This window comes from Neoarius graeffei, chromosome 26 (assembly GCF_027579695.1).
Source record: "Neoarius graeffei isolate fNeoGra1 chromosome 26, fNeoGra1.pri, whole genome shotgun sequence".
Taxonomy (NCBI): Eukaryota; Metazoa; Chordata; class Actinopteri; order Siluriformes; family Ariidae; genus Neoarius; species Neoarius graeffei.
In genome coordinates, this window is record NC_083594.1 from 31,178,902 (window position 1) to 31,198,106 (window position 19,205).

At 43.5% G+C, this 19,205-nt stretch overlaps 1 protein-coding gene across 1 annotated transcript in view; it reads right to left on the reverse strand.

The window, feature by feature from the left end:
• Window positions 1-19,205, reverse strand: part of LOC132874200 (kazrin-like) — a 134,141-nt gene that overhangs the window by 22,651 nt on the left and 92,285 nt on the right. The window contains 1 exon segment of the mRNA XM_060910189.1: window positions 2,777-2,784. Coding sequence (XP_060766172.1) covers window positions 2,777-2,784 — 8 coding nt within the window.

Sequence of the window (19,205 nt, forward strand, 5' to 3'; positions counted from 1 at the left end):
CCTGCACACCAGCTTGGAGGAATTTTAGCTCATTCCTCTGTACAGAACAGCTTCAACTCTTCTCACATGAACTGCTTGCTTCAGGTCCTTCCACAACATTTTGATTGGATTAAGGTCAGGACTTTGGCTTGGCCATTCCAAAACATTAACTTTATTCTTCTTTAACCATTCTTTGGTAGAAAGACTTGTGTGCTTAGGGTCGTTGTCTTGCTGCATGACCCACCTTCTCTTGAGATTCAGTTCATGGACAGATGTCCTGACATTTTCCCTTAGAATTCGCTGGTATAATTCAGAATTCATTGTTCCATCAATGATGGAAAGCCGTCCTGACCCAGATGCAGCAAAACCGGCCCAAATCATGATACTACCACCACCATGTTTCACAGATGGGATAAGATTCCTATGCTGGAATGGAGTGTTTTCCTTTCTCCAAACATAACGCTTCTCATTTAAACCAAAAAGTTCTATTTTGGTCTCATCTGTCCACAAAACATTTTTCCAATAGCCTTCTGGCTTGTCCATGTGATCTTTAGCAAACTGCAGATGAGCAGCAATGTTCTTTTTGGAGAGCAGTGGCTTTCTCCTTGCAACCCTGCCATGCACACCATTGTTGTTCAGTGTTCTCCTGATGGTGGACTCATGAACATTAGCCAATGTGAGAGAGGCCTTCAGTTGCTTAGAAGTTACCCTGGGGTCCTTTGTGACCTTGCCGACTATTACACGCCTTGCTCTTGGAGTGATCTTTGTTGGTTGACCTCTCCTAGGGAGGGTAACAATGGTCTTGAATTTCCTCCATTTGTACACAATCAGTCTGACTGTGGATTGGTGGAGTCCAAGCTCTTCAGAGATGGTTTTGTAACTTTTTCCAGCCTGATGAGCATCAGCAATGCTTTTTCTGAGGTCCTCAGAAATCTCCTTTGCTCGTGCCATGATACACTTCCACAAACATGTGTTGTGAAGATCAGACTTTGATAGATCTCTGTTCTTTAAATAAAACAGGGTGCCCACTCACACCTGATTGTCATCCCATTGATTGAAAACACCTGACTCTAATTTCACCTTCAAATTAACTGCTAACCCTAGAAGTTCACATACTTTTGTCAGTCACAGTGTTAGGGTTTTGCTGAGATTTGAACCTGGTTCATTGGTGTGATAATCCAGCAAACCCCCACTAGGCCACCAGGGGGATGACTCAAATGCAGAGGCGTGAGGCGGAAGTAGAAAAAGAATCAAAAGGTTTATTTATACTATATACACTATATACAGGGCAAAACAAAAAAAAAAAAAAAAAAAGAGTATAATCCAACACTGGGAAGACAAAGGGAAAAATAAAATATCAAAAGTTTAAAGTCCAAAAAGGAAAAGGCAAAAATGCAAAAGCTCAGAAGATCCAAAAAACACAGTCACTACTAAATCCAAAAGAAAAGCAAAGTGCAAAACAAAGAACACAGTACAGAGGAAACTGGAGATAAACATAACAGCACAAAGACTCCGTGACAAGAGGACTGAACTCAGGGGGTATAAATACACAAACTAAATTGAACACAGGTGAAAATAATCAGGACTAAACAGGCAATTAACAAAAACACAAAACACAGGAACAGTGGCGGCCTCTAGAGGCCAAAATAAACATGACACGAAAAGGAAATAACAGCGGCCTCTAGAGGCCAAAACAGTCCTAGTCCTAACACACAGATATGTAATATTGGATCATTTTCCTCAATAAATAAATGACCAAGTATAATATTTTTGTCTCATTTGTTTAAGGGCAATTCCATGTAAATGTCAACCTCACCATGCAAAAATAAAGCAACATGCAATACATCAAAACCACTCCCAGAGATATCACCTAGGCCTGTATTTTACAGATGTGAATAAGTTGAACCAATTTGTAACCAACCTAATATGTCACTGTCAGTCTTTCTTTCTTATAATGTAAAACCCAAGCTAAAATCAACTTTGATCATGTACAATTCTATATTATTGCCACAAGCCACAGAAATGTATGCTAAAATCCACAAAACAGCAAAACAATAGCCATCCTAAATATTATTTAAGAACTTTGATAGTTTTAGCTGATATTTAGAGAGTTTTTCAAAGGGTTATGGTGGTTAAATTGCTGATTTTCTAAACATATGCCATGTCTATTTCAGACGCGTCACATCCATAACGGAATTTCGTCACATCCATAACACTGACTTTTCCATCCGAAACTCTGCATGAAATACAAAATATTTTAAACAAAGATTTTTTAATATTCACCTTGGACCCCTCTATCAAACGGATATCTCCATTTCGACATTAGGTTTACGATTTCACAGAGTTTGATAAAAATGTACAGTCACCCAAGAAAAGTGATACTTTTTCTGTCACATCCATAACGCATCTTTTATTGGCATTTTCTGGCATGCCCTAGATGTACTATGGGAATTGTTCTTATTCTATCACTTCTCCAGTATGGTACAGCCTTAAAATATGCAACACCTGTTTAAATACTGGGAGACAATAAAACATGCACTGGGTCATTTGTTGCCATTTTGAGTTCAAGTGTCACATCCATAACACTGGAATTGCTCTTAACTGTGTTCTGTTTATCTACTTTTAGGACTTGTGTGAAAATCTGATGATGTTTTAGGTCATATTCATGCCAAAATATAGAAAATTCTAAAGGGTTCACAAACTTTCAAGCACCACTGTATTTAAGAAAGCATACTAAAGCAAGCCATTCAGATTTGGCGCCCCTTTCTCTTTAGAATTACTGTATAATGCCACCCACCTCTGTCTCTCCACCCACAGCTTGAGAACTACCTTTGTGAAGGTGTGCCATTTTTTTCCCTTGTAAGTGCCTGTGGATGTGTGGTAACCACTTTGTGTCTGACTTCTTTACTGACCCGGGCCAGTACAATGCAGGACTGACAGCGAAATTCTCCCTAAAAGAGATATCAATACCAACTATCCATGGCAAAAATGTAGATGAGGGAAGTGTAAGTAATTAAAAAATACAACCCCAAATAAGAGAAAGTTGGGATGAATTTAAGGAGTATATAATCAGTATATCCCCAATAAATACATTTATAAGCAATCAGCTGTGTGTATAACCTCCTGAAATGCAGTGGGGTGTTTTTTTAATGTGGAGGTAATGCTATCTAATTAGCTTTTTAAACAATTATTTTCAGATGAACACCAATCATCCATCCATCCATCCATCCATCCATCCATCCATCCATCCATCCATCCATCCATCCATTATCTATAGAGAGTGTGCACGTGACGTCACGAGGTCACGTGATATTTGTTTATCTGCCATCTTGGACGGCAAGGCCACGCATAGAACTTAGACGAACCCGTTCTAATTATCAAGTGTGTGGGAGTAGATCTTTCGAGAATGGTTATATCTTGTTCAGCATTTGGTTGTACCAATTGACAGGGCCAAAAGGAGGGCCTGTCATTTTATAGATTCCCCACAGATGAGGAGAGACGTGCAAAATGGGTGTCTGCTGTGCGAAGAGAAAACTGGAACCCCAGTTCTACCAGCCGAATTTGTAGTGAACACTTCATATCAGGTAGGTGTAATCTTCTAATTCAATACTCCTAGTACATCTGTTAAGTTGACTTTCTGATTGAATGATAACTGCATACTTAGAAACTAGACAGAACAGTGTTTGTGGCCGTCAGTCCGCTTGATCTCTAACGTTTAAACTGGCTATGCCTAGCCCTACTACCCTGGCCTAGTCTATGACAATGTTTTAACTTTTTGGCTCATATATGCCTTTGAAAGGCCAATCCATAGTAGGGATGGCGAAAACTAAAAAAAATCTTGACCGACCACCGAGCCTCATTAGCCGGTTAAAGTCGGTTAACCTATGAGTTTAAGCAGGGATGCAAACGGCGGATGCCGCCTTTTTCATGGCTGAATCGTGCAGATCCGATTTTTTTAGGGGGGCGTTGGAGTGTCTGAATAATTTCGTCAGAGTAAATTCTGTATTAAAATTACAACCCCGATTCCAAAAAAGTTGGGACAAAGTACAAATTGTAAATAAAAACAGAATGCAATAATTTACAAATCTCAAAAACTGATATTGTATTCACAATAGAACATAGACAACATATCAAATCTCGAAAGTGAGACATTTTGAAATTTCATGCCAAATATTGGCTCATTTGAAATTTCATGACAGCAACACATCTCAAAAAAGTTGGGACAGGGGCAATAAGAGGCTGGAAAAGTTAAAGATACAAAAAAGGAACAGCTGGAGGACCAAATTGCAACTCATTAGGTCAATTGGCAATAGGTCATTAACATGACTGGGTATAAAAAGAGCATCTTGGAATGGCAGCGGCTCTCAGAAGTAAAGATGGGAAGAGGATCACCAATCCCCCTAATTCTGCGCTGACAAATAGTGGAGCAATATCAGAAAGGAGTTCGACAGTGTAAAATTGCAGAGTTTGAACATATATCTACAGTGCATAATATCATCAAAAGATTCAGAGAATCTGGAAGAATGTCTGTGCGTAAGGGTCAAGGCCGGAAAACCATACCGGGTGCCCATGATCTTCGGGCCTTTAGACAGCACTGCATCACATACAGGCATGCTTCTGTATTGGAAATCACAAAATGGGCTCAGGAATATTTCCAGAGAACATTATCTGTGAACACAATTCACCGTGCCATCCACCGTTGCCAGCTAAAACTCTATAGTTCAAAGAAGAAGCTGTATCTAAACATGATCCAGAAGCACAGACGTCTTCTCTGGGCCAAGACTCATTTTAAATGGACTGTGGCAAAGTGGAAAACTGTTTTGTGGTCAGACGAATCAAAATTTGAAGTTCTTTATGGAAATCAGGGATGCCGTGTCATTCGCACTAAAGAGGAGAAGGACGACCCAAGTTGTTATCAGCGCTCAGTTCAGAAGCCTGCATCTCTGATGGTATGGGGTTGCATTAGTGCGTGTGGCATGGGCAGCTTACACATCTGGAAAGACATCATCAATGCTGAAAGGTATATCCAGGTTCTAGAGCAACATACCGGTATGCTCCCATCCAGACGACATCTCTTTCAGGGAAGACCTTGCATTTTCCAACATGACAATGCCAAACCACATACTGCGTCAATTACAGCATCATGGCTGCGTAGAAGAAGGGTCCGGGTACTGAACTGGCCAGCCTGCAGTCCAGATCTTTCACCCATAGAAAACATTTGGCGCATCATAAAATGGAAGATACGACAAAAAAGACCTAAGGCAGTTGACCAACTAGAATCTTACATTAGACAAGAATGGGTTAACATTCCTATCCCTAAACTTGAGCAACTTGTCTCCTCAGTCCCCAGACGTTTACAGACTGTTGTAACGAGAAAAGGGGATGTCTCACAGTGGTAAACATGGCCTTGTCCCAACTTTTTTGAGATGTGTTGTTGTCATGAAATTTAAAATCACCTAATTTTTCTCTTTAAATGATACATTTTCTCAGTTTAAATATTTGATATGTCATCTATGTTCTATTCTGAATAAAATATGGAATTTTGAAACTTCCACATCATTGCATTCTGTTTTTATTTACAATTTGTCCCAACTTTTTTGGAATCGGGGTTGTACTAAATACAATAAGCAAATGTCATTACAGTCCATGAAACAGGAAGTATGAGAAGAAAACAGTAAATCAGAAAGCTGCGCACGTTTTCACGGAAGCTGCGCAAATGTGCACAGCTTTCTGATTTACTGTTTTCTTTTCATACTTTAGAGTTTAGATTTCGAACATTCCTACGATAAAACATCCTGCATAGTCTCTTTATGATAAATGTCTTAATGTAACTTACCCGTGAGGTTATCAAGTAGACATTCTTCTTCGGAACCTTCCAGAGGTATAGTTGGGATACCCGTCCTGCAACAAAATATTTATAAGCTTCCAGACTCTTGTAAGCTTTGAGGGCTTTGCCAGTGTAACACGATTCACGATTAACAAGAAAATTGTAAATGTCATGGTAGGCCAGATCGGGCAAATCGCCGGCACCGCTGCTCCGAATTTCCCTGAACAAGGATTGCAGCAAGTTGTATGAACCTGCAATCCCCAACCTGGAACACTTTTCCACGTAAAGCTGCCTCACGTCACCTTCAAGATGCTGAACAAACTTAGACAAGTTGTCGTGCGATGTAGATGGGGTATTTTCCGAATTTTCTTGGGGATTACTCCCTGGATCCATTACGCTCGAGCAAGGTAAACAATCCTGATGCCGTCCAATATGGCGGAGTACACACGTGTGGGTCACATGACTGCACATCCTCTATAGGTACTTATCCTCCTACAGGGTCGCAGGCAAGCTGGAACCTATCCCAGCTGACTATGGGCAAGAGGCGCTGTACACCCTGGACAAGTCACCAGGTTATTGCAGGGCTGACACAGAGACGAACAACCATTCACACTCACATTCACACCTACGGTCAATTTAGAGCCACCAATTAGCCTAACCTGCATATCTTTGGACTGTGGGGGAAACTGGAGCACCCGGAGGAAACCCACGCAGACACTGGGAGAACATGTAAACTCCTCACAGAAAGGCATGCACCAATCATCAAAGCAAAATTTCAGTTTGACTGATAATTAGTGGCTCTTCCTTTTATTTTTACTCAGCACAGTCCCACTTATTTTTATTGGCTCACAAGACTCAGGTGAATGAATTCACATGTTAAAGTTCATCTAGATGAAGATGGGTAAAGTATAACTATCTGTGAGCAAAAACAAATGTCTCTCACATCCTGAATCCTTTCCTCTTGGCTTTTGTGATGAGAATTTTATTCACATTTGTTCTGACCATTTCCGTAGCTGAGAAAACAGAAAAGTGTAGTTTTCAGATACAGTATTGCTGTAGGAAAGGGTTACAAATATACTGGTGTGTGTGTGGGGGAGGGGTTGTACTTTATCTACAGAGTGAAAGTGGTATAAGGCAGTGGTGCCAATTACTTTTAGGAGAAAGTAAATAGTGCATGCTCAAAAAATAACTAGAAGTCACCAGATGTCATACACTAATCTCCGTATTAATTGAATTGTCATGATAATTTTCATATCAAAATGTGTTGCAGGAAGAAAGATTTTCTGAATACAGAATAGAGTGTTATCAGAACAAAAAGAAAAAAGAGTGTAAAACTTCAGATGGTTCAGGATATTGCAGGTGCATAGACACGTGGGTTAACACAAATCAAGCATAGCGTTCATTCAGGTAGGTGTGCTGGCCGCAGCACGGGGAGGCTCAGAGAAAACCAGAGAGTGGAGTAAAAGACCGGATCAGGACTTAGACATTCACGGCTGGCTTATGACAGACAGGGGCACTGCTTAAAGGATATAGGACATGAAACATAAAAGCACGCTATATCAGTTTCTTTCCATTAAAAATATGAATTAATTGCATCAACAAATACAAAATCATCTATTAAATTCAGCAAAATCGTTATATTCGTGATTATATGGCATTTCTGCTCGACTTCCGATATGCATTTTTTGCAACCGGAAGAGCCGCTGTCACGTGATCATACGTCACAAAAACTTTCGGGCACAGCACAAGCGGGTAGATGAATGGAGAAGTGGATGACAAGAAAATTGTTTTTATAGTCTTTAAAGTACATTGGACATCATACATTGGACATCATGGTGTATTGTGCTGCTTATGGTTGCAATAATTCCAATGGGAAATGCCCTGGAGTAAGTTTTTTTGCATTCCCCAAGGACCCGAAGCTGAGGAAAGTGTGGGCTCACCTGCGCATGCGCAGTAGGCTTCGCGCATGCGCAGTAGGCTTGATAGGACAACTTTACAGAACACCTGTTGAAAAAAACTTTGCACCTACTGTTTCCCACACACTGTATTCGGACCATTTCACTGAGGATTCTTTCAACATTAATACTCAGGTACTGAGCGATATTAATTCATGAAACATGAAACAGGAAGCATAAGGATGAGAAAAAAAAAACAGTTCAAATCGGGAAGCCGCGTACACCTGCGCCAGGCTGCACAAATGCGCGCAGCTTCCCGACCCAAACCGCCTCTCTCTCATCCTTACACTTCATGCCTCATACTCCATGAACCAACATCGCTTTTTTTTTTAAAAATCGGATCTGCACGATTCAGCCGTGAAAAAGGCAGCATCCGCCGAAAGGCGCGCTGTTTGCATCCCTGCACGGAGGCCAGGGGACAGGGCAGGAATATTTTTGTTGATATGAGTGATCCAGTGCGATTTCGCGACCCCCCTGTTGAAGACCTCTGTGCTAAGCGACTGAAAGCCTAGGTAAGGATTAGTATTATAATTTTGGGTGTATCAATTATTGATTATCATAATTCTGACTCGTTTCGCCATTTTGAATGTTTTCATCTCGGACTCTGGAAGCATTGTATCTCAATCAATCTCGAAAAATATCAGCAAAAAAAAAAACTAGCTTGCAACGGACTTTAGCTAGATCTATGATGAACTTTCAATGTATGATACAAAAATAATACTTCTTTCAACAGATCATTAGCCTTTGAGCAGAATTGTTTTTAACTTACCAGGAAGTGTTATCCAGCCGACCGCTTTCAGTTTCATGAGGGCTGAATGAACTCTCACTCTCAGAATCATCTGACCCGTCAGAGTAAAGACAAGATCCATGTTCATGTGAATTTCCAGCTATCGGTTCAAATTGATAGGGTCTAACTTCACATCTCTGTGAAACATCAGGAATATCACTGTTGATGGTGTCCATTTCGGTAACCTATTTACATTAGATTCCCAAGCACTGGCTCCTTGGAAAGTTTTTGTGACGTCACGGGTCACGTGACCACCTAGCTCATTAACGAATCCTTGTTTTATGCTGATGTATAAAAAAACTTGAATAATGTGATGATTTTCACATTTTTGACGCCCTGCAGTGATTTAGATGGCATTTCTTATGTCCTTTATACATAATTATGCCCAGGTAAAAATCCATGTCCCATATCCTTTAAAAGAACCTCCTTCATTCAAAGGGCACTTGTGATTGTTGTTGGTGAGTCAGCTGGGAAATGTACTGTTGGTGAGTCAGCTGAGAGCCAGCTCTCAGCTGACTCTCCACCCACAGCTTGAGAACTAACTTTGCAAAAGTGTGCCACTTTTTTCCTTGCAAGTGCCTGTGGATGTGTTCTAACCACTTTGTGTTTGATTGCTTTACCAACACGGGCCAGTACAATGCAGGACTGACAGTGAAATTGCAGGACTGACACGAGCCAGCCGGGAACGTCTAGGTCCTGATCAGGTCTTTTACTCCACTCCCTGGTTTTCTCTGAGCCTCCCCTGTGCTGTGCCCAGCACACCTGTATTTCATCAGCTCATCTATGGCTCTATATTATACCGCTCAGAGATTCTCTCTGTGTGGGATTGTCTTCGCCTCACACCATGTTATTTCACCTGTCTTCCCCCCCCACAGTTTTGCTTCGGACTCTGTTACTTTGCTATTTTGCTGGTTACTTTGGGATTCCTCAGCTCCCCCTTTTTGGATTACTTTTCCTGTTCATTTTTTGGGACTGTGAGCACATTTTTCCCACCATGGGAGTGCTCTGGACTCTTTACTTTTGTTTAGCACTGTGAGCTCTTTTTTCCTGCTGCAGGGTTGCATTCAGGACTCAGTGACTTTTTCCCTGCCTCCGCACTCATCTGGGACTTCTACACTTCCTGTTTTGCACTAGCTCCTGTTTCCTAAATGTTCTGTTCCAGATTTTTCAGTGGCTGCTGCTCTCCTCTTCCTGTGCTTCACACTTTAATCCTTGAAGACATTTTCTACTCAACTCCCATGCATGGGAGTTTGCTTTTGGGTCTAGTCAGCACCTACGGTCATTTGGCCTGTGACAAAATAATCCTGCAAAGAGGAATGGACCCAGCAGACTTAGAAAGAGTCAGAGCAGCATTGACCAAACAAGGCTCTATTCTGGGTTACTATCAGCAGGAGGTTGCAGCTGTCCACCAGAGCATGACAGCCATCACAGACACATTGCAGAAACTCTCCTCTCAGATGGAAAGTCTTCAGTCAAGTTTATTTGTATAGCGCTTTTAACAATAAACATTGTCCCAAAGCAGCTTTACAGAATTTGAATGACTTAAAACATTAGCTAATTTTATCCCTAATCTATCCCCAATGAGCAAGCCTGTGGTGATGGTGGCAAGGAAAATCTACCTCAAATGACATGAGGAATAAACCTCGAGAGGAACCAGACTCAAAAGGGAACCCATCCTCATTTGGGCAACAACAGACAACATGACTATGACATTAACAGTTTTAACATGAAGTCAGTTTCGTTGATGTTATAACTCTTCATTGATGGAAACTTGAGTGCAAAACTGTTCATGACAACTGCAGTCCTAAAGTTAGCAAGTCAACAGTCCTCAGTCATAAAAGCATTACTGTAAGTGTCCAGAGCGTCTTCCAAGTGTGACTTTCAACTGTCCATATGGGGCCGTCCTCCACAGGAGCGAAGTGATGAGATTCCAACCAGACATAGAGCATCAGGATGGCTCAGGCAGGTCTGAGGAGCAGAAGAGGTCAGCATCTCGATCTCAGGATTGACATGTAACTCAGAACTTCAGAATGTGATCTCCAGTCAACCAGCACCTGTGCTAGTCAGCTCACCCATTGTTCCAACAGTTGTTCTGGCTCCATAACCCTACTGAGAGCCACGCCTGCCCTGCAGCATTACGATGGAGAGCCTGGGACCTGCTGCTCATTCCTTTCCCAGCGCTCCTTGTCGATGGAACTCCAGGCCTCTGCTTTCCCTTCCAAGAGCTCTCAAGTTGCCTATGTTATCATGTTTCTGACTGGAAGGGCTCGGGAGTGGGAACAACAGTTTGGGATGCTGGGGCCCCCTGCTGTTCAAGTCACATGGAATTCCCTGAAGAAATGCAAAAGGTTTTTCTCTGGTCACCCAAGGGCAAGGAGGCAGCTAGGCAACTAATGGGGCTCAAGCAAGGCAGCCAGCCAGTTTATGACTATGTCTTTGAGTTTCCTAGTTTGGCTGCAGCATGTGGACTGGAATACCAGTGCCCTGTATGATGGATTTTTTTCATGAACTAAACAGCTCAGTATTGGATGAGATCATCTCTCACGATCTGCCCGAGACTCTGGATGGCCTCATCGACCTAGCTGGTCAGGTGGATACCTGGTTACGCCAACAGAACCTGAGAAGTTGCCTCAGGTTTGAACCTAAGGTTGCCGTTTCCCTTGAACCAGAGCCTATGCAGTTAGGCAGAACCTGGGTCACCCCTGAGGAGTCAAGGCACTGCTGTGAGACCAGGTCCTGCTTTTACTGTGGCAAACCTGGACATTTCATCTCTCATTGCCCGTTAACCTTCTGGGGTCAAGAGCTTCACCAGCAAAGCTTTGCAGGTTTGGAATAAGTAGGTCATGTATTTAGATAAATATCTTTGCGAGTTTTTATCATACAAGCATGATAAACATATTAACAGAAACTTTATACTTTACACTTTCCGATGTGCCAACTGCCAAATAATATTATATTTTGTAAATTACCTAAATTAGATGAAACATAAAACTTGTCACCTTACTCAGTCACACTCGAGTCAGAACACTGAGCACCCACTTATGCATTCATAAAAGTCTATTTACATGGTAAGAGCATGATAATCACTCATTCTTTCAGTTTTGATTGGTTTCTCTTTAGCAATGGGAATGCCCGCTATAAACAGCATAAAATCTGTCAGTCATAGTTTAGGCTACCTGTTTGGAGGTAAAACTTGTTGCAAGATGGAACGGCAATTTTATGCTCAGGAGGTGCTTCAGATAATTCAGGACAGCAATTCAATTCATGATTCAGGACAGTGATTCAATTCAATCTTGAGAACTGCAACATTGATGATGAGCAATGCCTTTTTTTTACTTCAGCTTGATCCAGCTGAAGATCAACTCGAGTAAGTGTAAATATTTCTTCTATTTCTTATGAGCATATTGGTTGATATACATGTGCTCAAGTGCATACACAGGAAAAATGACTGAGTAACTTTTCCAGAGTTAAAAGTATTTTCCTCAAAAATAGTTAAGTTTGCTCTATTTTGATTTTAGAGAGTAAAATTTGGAGTTGGAGTGGGAGCAAAATAACAGAGTGATTGTATAACAGAGTTGGGTGGCATGGTGTTATAGTGGTTAACACTGTCGCCTCACAGCAAGAAGGTCCTGGGTTTGAGCCCAGCGGCTGACGACGGCCTTTCAGTGTGGAGTTTACATGTTCTCCCCGTGTCTGTGTGGGTTTCTTCTGGGTGCTCCAGTTTCCCCCACAGTCCAAAGGCATGCAGGTTAGGCTAACTTGTGACTCTAAATTGACCGTAGGTGTGAATGGTTGTTTGTGTCTATGTGTCAGCCCTGGGATGACCTGGTGACTTGTCCAGGGTGTACCCATAGTCAGCTGGGATAGGCTCCAGCTTACCTGTGACCCTGTACAGGATAAGCGGCTACAGATAATGGATGGGTAACATAGTTAGTTGTGGCTCTGAACTGAGTAAAAGAATCCAAGAGTTAATTTCAAGACACACTGAATAGAGTCTAACACCACCATAAAGAGTAAAATATTAACAATGAATTGAGGAGAACTGACTCTGGAAAAATAGTTCTATCAAAATAGTAACTTTTACTCATTTTAGACAGGAAGCAAATGTTATCTGATGTAATGTAAAAATTTTCTTCAATTTGAAATAAATTTTACTCAGGCAAATTTCCTGTGTAATCTTAGATTAGATTAGATTAGATTAGATTAGATTAGATTAGATTAGATTAGATTAGATTAGATAAAACTTTATTGATCCCTTTGGGAGGGTTCCCTCAGGGAAATTAAGATTCCAGCAGCATCATTACAGATAAACAGAGAAAAGAAATAGAGAAAACTTCTAGATAAATTAAAATAAATTAAGTATTTACATATATAAATATGAAAGAATAAGATATGGGGGAGGGGGGAAAGGGGGCAGAAGTGGGGTTAGGGTAAGTGTGTGTGTGTGGGGGGGAAGCAGGAAAGATATTGCACTTTATATTGCACATTATATTGGACGTTGTCCGGTATTGCTTATTGTTAGGTGTGGCAGCGGGGGCATGGTCAAGCGCCGGTCTGTGACAGGAGGGCGGAGTCAGGGAAGGTAAGTGGCAGAATCACTACACCTGACGGCAATTAACCTGTTTGTGTGTGTCTTCCCAGTGACTGCGCCCTATTTAAGGTGGGAGAGCGAGAGCAGAGGGGTTCTCTCCCCAATCAGACGACTGGAGTGTGTGCGTGTGCGTGTGTGGCTGAGAGAGTGAAAGTTTACTGAAAAGTAAAAATAAAAGAGTTTGTGAAACCTGATCTCTGTCCTGCCGTCCTCTGTGCTCCACCCTTGCTTAGAACTGTTACATTAGGCTAGGCTACTGTTCCTTCCTGTCCTCTGTCCTCCTGTTACCCCTCCTCCCCCCCACAGAGGAGTTGTACAGTCTGATGGCATGAGGGACAAAGGAGTTTTTAAGTCTGTTCGTCCTGCACTTGGGAAGGGGCATTCTGTCACTGAACAGGCTCCTCTGGTTGCTGATGATGGTGTGCAGAGGGTGACTGGCATCGTCCATGATGTTCAATAGTTTGTCCATAGACCTCTTCTCTGCCACCGTCACCAGAGAGTCCAGCTTCATGCCGACCACAGAGCCGGCCCACCTGATCAGTTTGTCCAGCCTGGATGTGTCCTTCTTGGATGTGCTGCCCCCCCAGCACACCATGGTGTAAAACAGGACACTGGCAACCACAGACCGATAGAACATCCACAGGAGTTTCCTGCAGATGTTAAAGGACCGCAGCCTCCTAAGGAAGTATAGCCTGCTCTGTCCCTTCCTGTATAAGTGATTGGTGTTGCAAGTCCAGTCCAGCTTGCTGTCCAGCCACAGCCTGAGGTACTTGTAGGAATCCACAGCCTCCACCTCGACTCCCTCGATCAGAACTGGTCATGACCTTGGTCTGGACCTCCCAAAGTCAATGACCAGCTCCTTGGTCTTCGAGGTGTTGAGTTGCAGATGGTTCCTGTTGCACCACACAGCAAAGTCCCTCACCAGGCTCCTATACTCCTCCTCTCTGTTGTCACTGATACACCCAATGATGGCTGTGTCATCGGCAAACTTCTGAATGTGACACATCTTCGAGTTGTAGCAGAAGTCCGCGGTGTACAGGGTGAAGAGAAGAGGGGCCAGCACCATGCCCTGGGGTGCTCCGGTGCTGCTAATCATAGTGTCAGACATGATGTCCTTCAGCCTAACGTACTGCGGCCTGTCAGTGAGGTAGCTGGAGATCCAGGTGACCAGGCAGGGATCCACTCGCATCCTATTCAGTTTGTCCTGAAGCAATAGGGGCTGGATGGTGTTGAAGGCACTCGAGAAGTCCAAGAAGAGGATCCTCACTGTGCCATTTCCCTTATCCAGATGCGAATGGGCTCGGTATAGCAGGTAGAGGATGGCGTCTTCCACACCGACACCTGCCCAGTATGCAAACTGCAGACAGTCCTGGGCATGTTGTACCTGGGGCCTGAGGAGGCTGAGGAAGAGCTGCTCCAACGTCTTCATCAGATGTGAAGTGAGTGCCACCGGTCAGAAGTCGTTCAACTCACTGGGCCGATTCTTTTTGGGAACTGGAACGATACATGATGTCTTCCAGAGGGTTGGCATTCTCCCCAGCTGCAGGCTGAGGTTGAAGATGCATTGGAGTGGTTCACCCAGTTCAGCAGCACAGGTCTTCAGCAGTCGTGGACACACCTTGTCCGGGCCTACTGCTTTCCTGGGGTGAAGCTTCCTCAGTTGACCTCTGACCTGGTCTGCAGTAATGCATAGAGGAGTCTGTGTTGAGTTGGGGGAGGAGGGGGCTGCTGTGATGACTGGGGGGAGGTGTGTTGAGGGAAGAAGGAGAGATGGCTGCAATGAGGGAGAGGGTGGGGGGGACGTGGGCTGGTTGAACTGATTGAAGAATTCATTCATCTCGTTTGCCCTCTCCACTGTCCCCTCAACGACTCTGGTCTTTGTATTGTGGCCTGTGATGGTTTTCACACCTTCCCAGACCTCCCTCATGCTGTTCTCCTGTAGCTGTCCTTAGCTTCCCTCACACAGTGTTTCACCTCCTGCTGTGCTGCCTTCATCGCCTCCCTATACCTGCTCCTGAAGGCGGCCTTTTTCCTGTTGAGGACAGTTTTGACTGCCTGTGTTACCCATGGCTTGTTATTAGAATAACACCGTACAGTCTTAGCGGGGGAGACCGCATCTGCACAGAAGTTGAGGTAATCTGTCAGACAGTGTGTCAGCCCCTCTATGTCCTCACAGTGTGGGCTAAGCAGCACATCCCAGTCCATGATGTCATAGCAGTCTCTGAGGGCATCTTCCATTTCAGGGGACCACCTCCTGATGGAGCTAGTTGTTGCAGGCTGCCTTTGAACCAGGGGGGTGCACTTCAGCTGTAGAAGAACCAAGTTGTGGTCAGACTTCCCTAGTGGGGGGAGGGGTGTGACTCTGTATGCATCCCTCACATTAGCATCCAGCAAGTCAATTGTCCTGTTGTTCCTTGTTGGACAATCCACAGCCTGGTAAAAAGCAGCCAAAGTAGAGTCCAAAGTAGCATGATTAAAGTCCCCAGAAATGATGATAAATGCCTCAGGGTGCTGTGTCTGCAGCCTTGCTGTGACAGAGTGAATCCTCTCATATGCAACGGCTGCATCTGCCTTTGGAGGGATGTAAACACGGATGTGATCACATGACTGAACTCCCTCGGCAGATAATATGGCCGCAGGCTAACGGCTAGCAGCTCCAAGTCCGGGCAACATAAAACTGTCTTTACAGAGATATGTCCCGGGTTACACCAGCAGTTGATAACATAAATGATGAGTCCCCCACCTTTGCTTTTCCCACATGTGTTAGTGTATCTGTTGGCTCTCACAGCAGTGAATCCCCACAGGTCCACGTTAGCATCCGGTACAAGGTGTGTTAGCCATGTCTCCGTAAAAATAAATAAGCTGCTCTCCCGGTAAATCCGCTGGTTGTTCAGAGCGGAAAGCTCGTTGACTTTATTCTGCAGTGAGTTCACATTCTCCATGATAATGGAGGGAATGGATGGTTTGTAGCACTGCCAGTTGTCCGCTCAGCTAGCCTTTAGCTTAGCTCCAGCTTTGCAGCCCCTGGGTTTCCTCCTCAGCTCGGCTGGGATGGAGTGTCGTATCCCGGCTCGTCCCATTGTTTTCAGGGCTAGCAGCTCCTCTCTTGAATAAGTGAGAAAACTGGCTCCTGGTTGCATGTTAAAGTTAAATATATCCATGTTATATCGTAAAACACACTATGTCTTCGTAAGAAGAGCAAAAAGTAAAAAAAAGGTGGAAAAAAAGAGGTTTAAAGAGCTAAAAACTACAGAGCTACTGGAGAGGCAGCCATCTCACACAGCACCCAAACACTGCTTTGGGCATGCTTCTTGAGGAAACAAAATGGTCACAGTCACTTGTTTGCTCTCTTTACTTCTTCATCGTTTTCTGGCACTCTTATGATTTTGGCATGTTTTGATGTTGTCAATTTCAACAAATCTAAGCAGTATTTTCAGTCATATGACTTTTTTGTATTGTACTTTAAAAAAAAATAACATAAATGAAGATATTGTAAAAAGCAGTTTTAGAACTGTGTTGAAATGAGTGAAAATCAGGGCTTTGAACCGGGAACAGAAACGAAACCAGAAACTTTATTATTTTTTATGTTCCGGAACAGAAACGCTTATTAAAAATAATGGTAACCGGTTAATACCGGTTTTTATTTCGTTCCTCAAAGTTTCCGTAGCCTACAAATAAAAAAGCCATTCTTCTCCTGCGCAAGTTTCTATGACCCGCTGGGGTTCACTTCCTGTGTGACGTTCGCTGACTGAATGGAGAGAGCGGGAAGGTGGACTACTATCATGTCTCCACGTGATAATAAGTGAGTAAGTGCATTACTCAGTAAGTGCATTACTGAGTGTCTGAGCAAAGAAGAGCCTGAACGATGCAACCTCCCTATTGGCTGTTTGTAAAAATGTATCAGTTGTTGCCCTTCCCACGGGAATCATCGCGGGCTCGAGAGACGAGACCTGACGAGTTAGTTCGTTGGTAGCAGAACAAAATGTCTGGACACAAATCGGGTTTTCAGAAAAGGAAAGAAAATAAACGGAGGGTTCAAAATACAAAAAAGGAGGCAGAAAATGCAAAACGAGTTTTAAGGTAGGACAAATGGTTACTTTTTAAGGCAGCCCGCCGTGGCTGCAGGCTTTCAGTTGTGTCATTGAATGGTTACTTTTCTGAGGCAGCCCGCCATGGCTGCCTGCAGGCTTATTTATTATAGCCCATTTAGTTAAAATAGTTGATATAAAATGTTTATAGTTATAGTTATGTGATGGTTGTCCTGATTTAGACTGGTGGGTTTTTTTTGGGGGGGGGTTGCGCGATGTTGCACCTGGGTCCAGATTAGGGCAGAACCAGCCCTGGCTACATTTCAGGTGTAGTTTGTTTTATGTATGTATGTATGTACTTGCATAGATGTGTACTTGGTCTTCCAATATGGCGCCTAACAAAATCTCGTGGCGCGGTGACGTCATGCGGTAGCCCTCTATAGACCCTTTTCATGTGACGTCACGACAAATGCGGCCGCCATTTTGGACATGTACTACCAGTAGTTTACCACAGCCAGCATTGAGGAACGGCAGCAAAGAAAGTGTTTATTTTCAGCAAGACTTCCATCATGGGGCGGCACGGTGGTGTAGTGGTTAGCGCTGTCGCCTCACAGCAAGAAGGTCCTGGGTTCAAGCCCCGGGGCTGGCGAGGGCCTTTCTGTGCGGAGTTTGCATGTTCTCCCCGTGTCCGCGTGGGTTTCCTCCGGGTGCTCCGGTTTCCCCCACAGTCCAAAGACATGCAGGTTAGGTTAACTGGTGACTCTAAATTGACCATAGGTGTGAATGGTTGTCTGTGTGTCGGCCCTGTGATGACCTGGCGACTTGTCCAGGGTGTACCCCGCCTTTCGCCCGTGGTCAGCTGGGATAGGCTCCAGCTTGCCTGCGACCCTGTAGAAGGATAAAGCGGCTAGAGATAATGAGATGAGATGAGACTTCCATCATGCCACTATATTGTTGTGCACCTGGATGTAGTAACCATCAACAAACAAGGCAAGGGTTATCATTTTATCGGATCCCGGTAGATGCTGACCGACGGAGAAGATGGATAGCGGCACACCAACGCTTGTGTAGTGACCACTTTGTTGGAGGTAAGACGAATAAAATTAGCCAGAAAAGGCATTACATTGCTGTTAACATTCTGTAACGGCGAGTGTGTAACCAAATAGGCTAAAATAACCTATTGTAACCTCTTTGTTCTTCTGTAGTAGCTATTAGCTAATGACATTAGCTAGCGTTGTGTTCCTTTGCTGTTGGTAGACTGTAGGACAGATCAGAGGCAGTGTCCTACAAACAGCGCTTAATTTGAGGGGGAGCAAGCCGGAGCGCACTCCGGAACCTCGGGCGTTGGCTCCGGCAGCTATTTACACTGGATCCGGTGATCCGACACCTCTTTTGACTATGTAACAAAAAAATAAATAAATAATAATTAAATTAAAAAATGCAAGTTTATTTAGTGTTAATGTCTGATTTTGATATCTGTCTTGTTGGTGATTTCTCTCATGAAACGACATCCACAAAATATCTGCAGATGAACTTAATTTGCAGTGTTATTACAAAACATGTCCAGAAGCGCAGCGCCGCGCCCCCTCCCCCCCTCTTTTTTTCCACACTGGAGCCGCTCATCCTCTGCGCTCCGGGACCTCCCACTTTACAAATTAAGCACTGCCTACAAATAAGTGTTCAAAATAAGAGGAACATGTATTTGTCTCTTAAATCCAGGCCGTTCCCTGTAATCTGTCACAACGGTTGGAGAAAGTAATGGCAAATAGTGAGTGCACAAACCATAGAAGGGAAACTGTACACAGCGCCAGGGCAGTGTGATGGTATGTCTACTTTTAGATTGTGTTAGCTTATCAATGAACACACTCGTCACTCGATGAGTTTCATGTCTTTACGACGGATACTTAAATGTGTGTTAGGTATTATTGTTGCAGTCTTAAGCAGTCATTGTAGCAGCTAGATGAGTAAGAACCGAAAGGGTCTGTGCCATAAACTGTTATTTCTGTACGGCGTTGCTAATGTGTCGTTACTGTTGTTA